This window comes from Pinus tabuliformis, chromosome X (assembly GCF_031772625.1).
Source record: "Pinus tabuliformis cultivar Carrire ecotype Pingquan chromosome X, CPIR1, whole genome shotgun sequence".
In the NCBI taxonomy this organism is placed as follows: Eukaryota; Viridiplantae; Streptophyta; class Pinopsida; order Pinales; family Pinaceae; genus Pinus; species Pinus tabuliformis.
This window is the reverse complement of record NC_142308.1, coordinates 1,002,304,508-1,002,316,210: the sequence shown is the minus strand read 5'-3', so window position 1 is coordinate 1,002,316,210 and position 11,703 is coordinate 1,002,304,508. Positions and strand designations below refer to the sequence as shown.

The window sequence follows — 11,703 nt, the reverse complement described above, 5'->3', positions numbered from 1 at the left end:
CAAAACCCTTATGGAGTGTCAAAGCGTTTTATTTGTTAATTTTTTTTAACCATTTTGGACTATAGATTTTGAATATAACATTTTAAAATATAATATTTTTATTTTAAAATTTAGAATAATATTTTTCATTTTTTAAACAAAATTATTCATCTTTTAATAGGCTAAGAGGCATTCTCTAGGCCAATATGCTAGGCATAACATAACATAATGTAATGCAAATATTTAGATACATAATTAACTTTAGAAAATGATGGCACTGAATGCATGTAGCTTGTAAAGGTAATTTTTTTTAAGGATATGTTAGTATTGGGAAATTGTTTGGATATGTTTGCTTTGTTTCTATTATTGAATGGGTGAATACATAATGTGTAGATATGTATAGAAGCATCAAAGGTCTGTATTTCATTTGTTGATTAGGACCCTTCCCCTTAACTCGCAACATGTCCCTTACAATAGTTACTTCTTCATTCTAATGGATTCTTTGATAATCACTATAATATAATAATTGTAATATATTCTTTTGATTTATGTCTAATATTAAGAATAATTGAATAAGCTTAGCTATGAAAGTGACCTAGGGTGAGTGGAGGAGGTGGGGAAATATTAGGTAAAATGTAATTATTACATTTTACTTAATATTTTTGCCTACCCCCATCCAATTTTTACTAATTTATATTGTGTAAAACATAATACTATAATATTACATTTCATGGAGTATTTACCTCCACTAGTCCACTTCTTATTGTAATTTTTCATCATATTTGAAGTTTAAAAGTAAACAAACTAAATTACAAAATTAACATTGGTTAGGTGAAATACTAAGTAAGATTTGATATTTAGGTTGGGGTGATCGGAAATATTATGTCAAATGTAATAATATTACATTTTAATTAGTATTCTGCCCCTCCCCCCCTCCCGCGAAGTTTGGCAAATAAAGATTGGGAAACTTGCAATATTATATTTTATCTAAGATTTCCCCTCACCTGATCCACTTTTTATTACAATTTTTCTTTATATTTGAGGTTCATAACTAAACATAACTCCTATATAAACATTTGGTCCAAGTATAGTAGAGATGTAATCCTTAACATTTTGACTTGATAAAAATAAAATTAAATAAAATTATAAAATATAAAAGCAATAATTATATTTATATTTATATCTATAATTAATAATAAAAAAAACCTATATACATCTTAATACGTAGTGTACCAAACCCCCGGAAGGAATCAAATGCCTTGAGTTGCAAACCACTTTTAAAGTGAAAAGAGATTTGAAATGGGTATGGTAGATCCCAAATTAAGATGGATCTAGGTTGGTGTTATTGAAGATATGTGATAGAATTGGACGTTTTTAATAGCTCAAGAGTGATAACCTGCAATCTTAAAATTTCATAATTAATGTAATGTTCAGACAATTTCTTTAATATAATTTTTTTTTTAATTTTTTAAAACATAAAAATTAATTAACAAATTATATATATATATATATATATATATATATATATATATATATATATATATACAATGGATGTCATATAAATTGAACAGATGATAAACACTTATAGGGATCAATTGGTAAAAAAGTATCAAAACGCTTACTATATGGTACATCTCATATCAGAGAAGAATATATATATATATATATATATATATATATATATATATATATACTTTATTTTAAATCAGTATTATTATTATTACTTGTAGAAATAATTGATATATAAGCTAGATAAGTTAAAAAAATATATAGAACAAAGTTAAACATCTATACATTTATGAAAGTATGAAACAAGATTATTGACTATAGATATTTACAATACCATTGGGTAATATTATGACTTATCAACACCACATCCCAAAAAACCATGAATAATTTTGTATAACATTTTTTTTAATTAATCATATCAACCTTTGATTAGTATATAGTAATATAAATATTATATTTTAATATATTTTATACAAGTCAAATTTCTATTATCCACCTAACAACTACTATCCACTTGACAATTATTATTTATTAATTAAAATTTAATATTATATCTAAACTTTTTATTACCCACCTCACAACTAGTATCCATGTGATAATTATGGTTTATTAACTTAAAACATATAATACATTTAAATTAAATATAGAACTAAAAGATATATTATTCGCATTCTAAATTAAATATAAAAGTTAAAAAATATTATTCACATTGTAATTGTGTTTTTAAAATTTGAAAAAAAAAATATTCACATTCTTATTGATTTTTTAAAATTTAAAAAATAATATTCACAATCTAATTGTGTTTCTAGATTCTTATCCACTTTATGTCAACCAATTGAGTTAGATTCTAATCCACTTTACTAGTTGTTATTATTTTGCAATACCAATTATGGCCTGACCAAATCAGGAAGCACTGTTATGAAGATTTCCATTCAACAAGCGAGTTATTGATAAAACAAAATTCTGATTTGACTTGAATACCTAAACACTGTTATCAAGATTACCATTGAACGACTGAGCTATTAATAACAGGAACGTGTGTTTAATTCATGATACCGGCTGTGGCCACGGAACTGCAAAATATATTTGACAAATTCGGCAACCTTCTCAATTGACCGAAAGAAGCAAACACTGTTAATAACATTACCGTTAAGATTATCATTGGACAAGTCTCCTATTGATAGTACGGGCAGTCACGGTAACTGTAAAATAGATTTGACAAATTCAACGACCTTCTCGGTTGAACAAAAAAGAAAACTCTCTTATTGAGATTACCGTTGAACAGAGTGATTTGAATGAAAAAACGTGGAACAGAGTGATTTGAAAAAAAAAAATTAATAAACTATTGTTCCGAGGAAGAACACCGGTGATCTCCAATGATATGGGAGAAGGATGTCGATTAACTTTCTTATCTCATCGTTTTGCTTGGAACCCCTTAGAATTGGGGGAAAGGGAGTGGGGAACCTGAAAAAGATGTGCGCACGTTTGAACGATTAAAAGTTTAAAATCTGAAGGCAGAGGAATCCCATGTAAACAATTCATAGTCAAAGTCAATCCTTTGGCCTCATGCAACTGTGTCAAATTTACTAACCTCGAATCCAGGAAATCAATCCGCTTGCTGCTGCTAATGAATTTCGTGTATGATATCGATATATATACGCGTACCAAGCTCTGGTAAGATACACATATTGGGATTGGCATTGCACATCAGAAAAACTAAGCTAACAACTTGCATAAAACCACAGAAGCAGAACTGTCTTTTAAGATATCCGGCCTTTTTATACTTGAGGACATTGAGATTCAGAAATTCATGTCTCGCTTCATAGATCACCTGTATTCAGTACTACGAAGGATGGGGATGCTCCCTTCATTCCTTACAGCTTCAAGCAGCAAGGGCACTCTTCTCCATAAAAAGTTGATCCGGACCCAAAACCGAAAATCGATCGCCTGTTCTTCAAGACACCCACTAGTAAAAGAGATGGGCCGATACAAAAACATAGCGCTTGCAGATATGTGGCAAGATATTGAAGGAGCAGAGTCGTGGAATGGGTTATTAGATCCCATTAATCCAGTATTCAAAGCTGAGATTCTCAGATATGGTGATTTTGCAGAGTTGTGCTACGATGCGTTTGATAGTGAACTTTTGATGAATGGTTATGGTGGGGCTAAGTATAGTCCTGATAAATTGTTCGATAGCAGTGAAATGGCCGGTGATTCCCAGTATTACCCCAAGGGCTATAAAGTGACCAAATATTTGTATGCGGACACAGATATCTTAGGGAGGAAAATAGAGCAATCTGTGTGGATTGGGTTTATTGCAGTTTGCACAGATACTCAAGAGATACGAAGACTAGGACGGCGGGATATTGTAGTAGCGTGGAGAGGAACCCAAACGGCTCAGGAATGGATAGAGGACGCAAGAGATATTTTAGTTCCTGCCAGATTATCAATTACTCCTCTCAAACACAAGCGCATCGGAGCCGGATTATCGTCTACTGTCGGGAATTTCTGGTTATTCCAAACAAAATAGAGTGGAAAAATCCTCTGTTTCCACTGTTGAGAATTTTCTGATAAATTCCGAAACAACAAAAATATGAACAGAGAGCAATACTCTGTTTTCTGATAATTCAAAAACACAAGAACAGAGCATAAAATAATACTCTACTTTGCCTCAGGATCAAAAACTGATCAAAATAATACTCTGTTTTTGACACAGAAAAATACTCTGTTTTTAACTCAGAAAAATAGAAAAATTCGTTCTCTGGAAACGGTGTTGCAGCAACACAGTTTTTTTTTAGTTGCTGTAACTTGTGTTGCAGCAACGCTATTCATGGTGTTGCAGCAACGTAATTTTTTTACGTCAAGTATTTTTTGAGTTACGGTGTAACAGCAACAGGAAAAAAGAAACTTCTATTTATGAATGATAAACTAACTGATAAAATAAGTCTTCCTCACGTAGAGGGATCTTCACAAAATATTATGCTAAAGAGCATCTTCCTCTTGACAGAGGGATTACAACAGGAACGCTTCAGTTCCACAAAACAACTATCTCAGAAAATTTCAGCACTGCTGTGCAATACAAAAAAAAACTCTCTTGTTCTACACTGCTGTGTGTTACAAAAGGACTTTCAATCTATGTTTTTCTACACTGTTGTGTCTGCATTTTATAGTGCGGGAAAGGGTCATCACTGCTTTAACTTGCTGATGAAGTCTCTGCTGCTCATGATTAACAGATTTGATCTTTTGCTGTATTTCTTGAGTCGGTGGTGATGAAATCTATGACTGATAAATGCTACGTCGGCTCGAGGCTGGTTCTTTTCTCTTTCAGCCATTCTGCTCATTAATATGGTTGTTGAGAAGTAATGGTGTAGCGCTGGATCTGATCTTCTTCCTTCTGGAAACACAAAAATAATTAAAGAGTGAAAAGATGGTAATGGCGGTGATTTAAAAGATCGGGAAAAAATGTGGGGCGCCGGATCACGACAAATGAATAAAGTAGCTGCTGCTGTTCTGTTCACTGCAGTTGAAATTATAATTTCAACACTCCCCTTTAATTTCAACTGCTGGGTTATCAGTCATACCCAGAAGTTTCCTTAAAAACTCAAAACTTTTTTGATCCAATGGCTTTGTCAGAATATCTGCAACCTGTTCCTGAGTCCTGCAATGTTGTAAAATGATTTCTCCATTGTTCACCAATTCTCTGATGTAGTGAAACTTTGTGTCTATGTGTTTCGTTCTCTTGTGGAATACAGAGTTCTTGGATAATGCAATAGCTGAGCTATTGTCACAAAAAATAACTGTTGTTGTTGCCTGCTCCTGGCATAGACTTCTCAACATTCTCCTCATCCAAACCGCTTGACATGCTGCTGCTGTAGCTGCCACATACTCTGCTTCTGCTGTAGACAATGCCACAATTGGCTGTTTCTTGGAAGCCCATGAAATGGCTCCTGAACCTATGTGAAAAATGTAACCAGATGTGCTTTTCCGGTCATCTACACTTCCAGCCCAATCACTATCTGTGTATCCAACTAAATCTGAACATTCTGAAACCGTATAAAATATGCCATACCTTTTTGTACCTTTAACATACCTCAGAATTCTCTTTGCTGCCTGCCAATGTGTTTCTTTTGGCTTCTCCATGAATCTGGAAATTAAACTAACAGCATACATTATGTCTGGCCTAGTTGCAGTCAAATACATGAGGCTGCCAACTATGCTCTTGTACACACTAGGGTCAAAATCTTTGCTGTTGTCCTCTTTGCTGAGTTTTAATCCCATCACTGTGGGAGTGATTACTGCCTTGCTGTCCTGCATGTCAAATCTGCTCAACACTTCATTTACATATTTTGCCTGTGAAATAAAAATTCCATTTTCATTTTGATCTACTTCTATTCCTAAGAAGTATCTCAGCAAACCCTTTGTCAGTCATCTCAAATTCTTATTTCATGACTGATTTGAAATTTTCAATGAGGTAGTCATCATTACCTGTAAAAATCACATCATCAACATATAACACAACAATTAAAATTTTACAGTCTTTTTCTTTGATGTAAACAGTGGGTTCTCGCTCACACTTCTTAAATCCATTTTCCAGTAGATAGGAATCTATCCTACTGTACCATGCTCTTGGCGCTTGCTTCAGCCCATAAAGAGCTTTCTTCAATCTGCAGACTTTGTGCTCTTGGCCTTTCTTTTCATAGCCTAGAGGTTGCTCAATGTAAACCTCTTCCATTAATACTCCATTCAAGAATGCTGACTTCACGTCCATTTGGTAAACTTTCCATTTGTTTTGTGCTGCTATGGACAACACTATTCTTACTGTTTCCATTCTTGCAACCGGTGCGAAAGTCTCCTCATAATCTCTCCCATACTGCTGCTTGTATCCCTTGACAACAAGTCTTGCCTTATGCCTTTCTATCTTTCCTTCAGCATTACTCTTGGTCTTGTAGACCCATTTAACTCCAATGACTTCTTTACCTTTTGGTAGCTCAACTAAATCCCATGTCTTATTTCTTTCTATGGCATTCATCTCCTCATCCATAGCTTCTATCCATTTCTTATCTTTAATTTCATCTTCGAAATGAACAGGGTCATCAACGTGACAATACAAAGCAAACAAAGAATTCATTCCTTCATCATAAATATCACTTAAATTTCTGAATTTCTTACCTCTTTCATTCGGTGTGCAAGTGCTTGTAGATGCACTTGAATTTCCTCCTTGTGGTGTGCTTGGAGAAGCACTCTCATTTCTCCTCAAGGGTGTCTCTTGCTGTTCTGTTGTTGGCGCTGCTGTTTGGGGATGTGTTTCAGCCAACTCCTCATCATCATCATCATGAGACAAACAGTTTTTAACATTAACTGTTCTCTCTATGCTTCCATCCCAAGCTTCCTCTTCAATAAATTGAACATCTCTGCTCACAAAAAGCTTCTTGGTGGATGGGATATATAATCTGTAAGCTTTGGATTCTTCACTCTATCCAATGAAAATACATTTCTCCCCTTTGCTGTCCAATTTCTTCCTTAGCTGATCTGGAATGTGTGCATAAGCCACACAACCAAAAACTTTCATGTGGGTGACTCCTTGCTTTCTCCTACTCCATGCTTCTTCTGGCACTTTGTTCATCACTGCTTTTGTAGGACATCTATTCAAAATATATACTGCACAGTGTACAGCTTCAGCCCAATAATCATTTGGCAAATGCTTTGCCTTCAACATGCTCCTTGCCATATCCATAATTGTTCTGTTTTTCCTTTCAGCAACTCCATTTTGCTGCGGGGTGTACCTTGTTGTAAATTGCTTATGAATTCCATTTTCTCTGCAAAAACGTAAAAATTCTTTGGAGATATACTCACCTCCTCTGTCAGTTCTCAAAACCTTGATACACAGCCCACTTTGATTTTCTACAAGTGCTTTGAAATTTTGAAATTTTTCAAACACTTCACTCTTATTCTTCAGAAAATAAACCCAAGTCTTTCTGGTAAAGTCATCAATAAATGTTAGAAAATATTGGCTGCTTGCAAGTGATGGAGCTTGCATCGGTCCACATAAATCTGAGTGGATAATTTCTAAGGGTGCTTTTGCCCTTATGCTTTTTCCGGTTGGAAAACTTTCTCTGTGTTGTTTCCCCAATATACAACCTTCACAAAGGTTGTCTGGCTTTTCTATCAGTGGTAATCCTCTTACCATTCCTTTTCTACTCAACAAATTAAGACCTCCAAAGTTGAGATGTCCAAATCTCAAATGCCACAACCAATTTTCATCCTTTGGTACGCTTTGGAGAGCCTCTTGTGTCATTGCTGCAATTACTTCTTTATTTTTCAGATCTGCCCTTATTCTGAGAGGGAACATCCTGTTCCTTGTCATCTTCACTTCAGCAATACAACGTTTTCTGGGTAATCTGTCCATGATGGTGCATACATCATTCCTAAAGAAAACATTGTAACCCTTCTGAACAAGCTGTCCAATACTCAAGAGATTACACTTCATTCCAGGAACATAATAGACATCTGCTATGGTTTTCTTTTCACCTTTGTTTGTAAATATTTTAACTTCTCCTTTTCCCATAACAGAAATTTTACTATCAGTCCCAAGTGTGACTTGTGATTGCACACTCTGATCTAAAGCAGAAAACAGGGCTATGTTTCCTGTCATATGGTTGCTGCAACCAGAATCTAGAAACGATATATCCTCACTGTTTGTTTCAGCCATATTACAAACTAACAACACATTATCTTGACTGATATTTTCTCTAGTGATATTTGCACTAGATCTATTACTCATATCATGCTGCTTCTTCCTACATTCATTTGCATAGTGCCCATATTTTTTACAATAATAACATTGGACATTGGATTTTTCATACCTTTGTCCTTGAGCATGATGTTGTCCACTTTGTTGACTGCTGCCATGGCCTTGGTTCTGATTTGGATTGTTGCCTCTTCCTTGAACGTTTGCTGGACTGTTTCTTCCGCCTCTGTATTGGGTTCTTCCTCTTCCTCTCTTGTTTCCTCTGCCATGACCTCTTCCTCTTCCAAATGACATCTGGGTCTTGAATGCTTGCTCTAGAGATGAGTTTTCATTTCTACTCAACCTCTGCTCATGTGTTATCAGTGATGCATGAAGTTCATCAACTGAAAAATTTGAGAGATCCTTTGTCTCTTCTATGGTGGTGACAATCACATCAAACTTTGAGGGTAGGCACCTCAATAGTTTCTCCACAATCCTCCTTTCTTCAAGAGTTTCTCCATGAGACCTTATCTGTGTGACCAAACCAATTGCTTGTGTGAAGAATGAGTCAATATTGTCTGACTCCTTCATACGCAGGTTCTCAAAATCTTTCCTCAGCAACTGTAGTTTTGCTGTCTTCACTTTCTCCATGCCTTGATAGGCTGTCTTGAGAGTTTGCCATGCTTCTCTGGATGTCTTGGCTGCTGCTATCCTCGGAAACACACTCTCATGCACTGCTTGATATAAAAGTACAAAGGCTTTTGAGTCCTTCTTCTTATTGCTCTTCAACAGCTCTTTCTCTACCTGAGTTAATCCAATAAACTCTTCTTCATTTGTTGGTTCTTCAAATCCATATTCAACAAGTTCCCATAAATCTTGTGAGGCAAACACGGCTCTCATGGTTATTGCCCAGTAGTCATAATTTTTCCCATTGAACTGTGGGAGCTGGGTATTAAACATACCCACGCTGGTGCTGGCCATTCTTACAATACTTGACTGTAAAAAAAATCACTTAATTGTCTTCAGCAACTACATAAAAAACTAATCTGAAAAATACCTTGACAGCGTTTTCGCTCTGCTAGATAATTTGCTGCAGCAACAAATCTTCTTTCAGCTTCTTTGATGTCTTCAAAGAGCCTGGACAAGCTCCGATACCATGTCGGGAATTTCTGGTTATTCCAAACAAAATACAGTGGAAAAATCCTCTGTTTCCACTGTTGAGAATTTTCTGATAAATTCCGAAACAACAAAAATATGAACAGAGAGCAATACTCTATTTTCTGATAATTCAAAAACACAAGAACAGAGCATAAAATAATACTCTACTTTGCCTCAGGATCAAAAACTGATCAAAATAATACTCTGTTTTTAACTCAGAAAAACAGAAAAATTCGTTCTTTGGAAACGGTGTTGCAGCAACACAGTTTTTTTTTAGTTGCTGTAACTTGTGTTGCAGCAACGCTGTTCGTGGTGTTGCAGCAACGTAAATTTTTTACGTCAAGTATTTTTTGAGTTATGGTGTAACAGCAACAGGCAAAAAGAAACTTCTATTTATGAACAATAAACTAACTGATAAAATAAGTCTTCCTCACGTAGAGGGATCTTCACAAAATATTATGTTAAAGAGCATCTTCCTCTTGACAGAGGGATTACAACAGGAACGCTTCAGTTCCACAAAACAACTATCTCAGAAAATTTCAGCACTGCTGTGCAATACAAAAAAAAACTCTCTTGTTCTACACTGCTGTGTGTTACAAAAGGACTTTCAATCTATGTTTTTCTACACTGCTGTGTCTGCATTTTATAGTGCGGGAAAGGGTCATCACTGCTTTAACTTGCTGATGAAGTCTCTGCTGCTCATGATTAACAGATTTGATCTTTTGCTGTATTTCTTGAGTCGGTGGTGATGAAATCTATGACTGATAAATGCTACGTCGGCTCGAGGCTGGTTCTTTTCTCTTTCAGCCGTTCTGCTCATTAATATGGTTGTTGAGAAGTAATGGTGTAGCGTTGGATCTGATCTTCTTCCTTCTGGAAACACAAAAATAATTAAAGAGTGAAAAGATGGTAATGGCGGTGATTTAAAAGATCGGGAAAAAATGTGGGGCGCCGGATCACGACAAATGAATAAAGTAGCTGCTGCTGTTCTGTTCACTGCAGTTGAAATTATAATTTCAACACTGCTCCTTTCAACGACAACGCCGTCTGAGTGGAGGAGGGATTTTTCAGTTGTTACACTTCTCATGGAGACAATTCAATATCTGCAAGAGATACTGTTATTTCAGAAATTTTAAGACTGGTAGATGAATACAAGGAAGAAAGTTTGAGCGTAACTTTAACTGGACACAGCTTAGGAGCTGCTCTCGCAACCTTAAGCTCATATGACGTGAAGAAAAACCTTAACGCAAATTTGCCGGGACAGCCTATACATGTGCTGTGTTTGCATTCGCGAGCCCACGCGTTGGGAATAGAGCATTCGCCCTGCGAATGGCGGAGGTGGGAGTGAAGGTGTTGCGGTTGGTGAACAAGAACGATATTGTTCCCAAAGTTCCTGGACTTGTTTTCAACAAGAACTGCTGGACATGGTTGAGTCAAATGTTGGATTGGTTTCCCTGGACATATTTTCACGTGGGCGTGAAAATTGTTTTGAATAATAACGACTCTCCCATTCTGAGAGAGCTCCATAATATTGATCCCGCTTACGCCCACAGTTTAAAGAATTATCTTCATCTAATTGACGGCTATGTCGGGAACGACAAACCTTTCAAATCTTCAGGGAATAGAGACCCTGCTCCGTTTGCTGCGGCTCACTGATCCTAGAATTTCGCTTTTCGGGGTAGCACTTGCAAAAGAACAAGAACTAATAAGATGACTGATTGACTCCTCCGAAACCCCCGTGAACCAGCAAGATCACTGGCTGAATTTTTTCCAAGACTTTATTATCACCATGAGCTTTCTTCGAGCAAATCATGTGATGTGATCTTTTTGAGCCAATCACGTGACCAGCACAAGTGGTTGTATTATAAGACTGCCTAGATCCCTCTATCAGAAGCTAACCCTTTTCTCTTTTATCAATTAATGTGTAATAAAATGATTCTGACCTATTTCATTATGGAAGTGCCAAGGATAAATGTCGAGATGCCATGGGGATAAAACTAGTTATTTGACTCTATCAGAATCGAAGGCAATTTTTGTCGTTCCATTAGCTTCCAGAGAAAGACTTCTTCAATGCGTATTTGCAGGCTCCGCGCTACATGCCAGGGGTGTCATGGCTATCTGCTCCAGTTGCTGCGACTTAGGATTCCCCTTCTGGTGGCAGCACCAGCAGCAAGATCAAGAAAATGAACGAGCAAGATGACTGATTCAATCCTGTGAAACCCCTGTGAACTAGTAAAATCAGTGACCGAATTTTTCCATGGACTTTATGATCACCGGGGTCTCTCTTTGAGCAAATCATGTGATCAGCCCCAAACGTGGCTGCGGTATAA

The 11,703-nt window shown here is 36.1% G+C and overlaps 1 protein-coding gene across 1 annotated transcript; it reads left to right on the top strand.

The window, feature by feature from the left end:
- The first annotated feature begins 3,340 nt into the window (after positions 1-3,340).
- On the top strand, positions 3,341-11,029 carry LOC149143121 (phospholipase A1-Igamma3, chloroplastic-like). Its single transcript, XM_089451686.1, has 3 exons — positions 3,341-3,999; positions 10,445-10,536; positions 10,638-11,029. Exons 1-3 carry the CDS (start codon positions 3,341-3,343, stop codon positions 11,027-11,029), a joined length of 1,143 nt encoding a protein of 380 aa, XP_089307812.1.
- Positions 11,030-11,703: the final 674 nt, after the last annotated feature.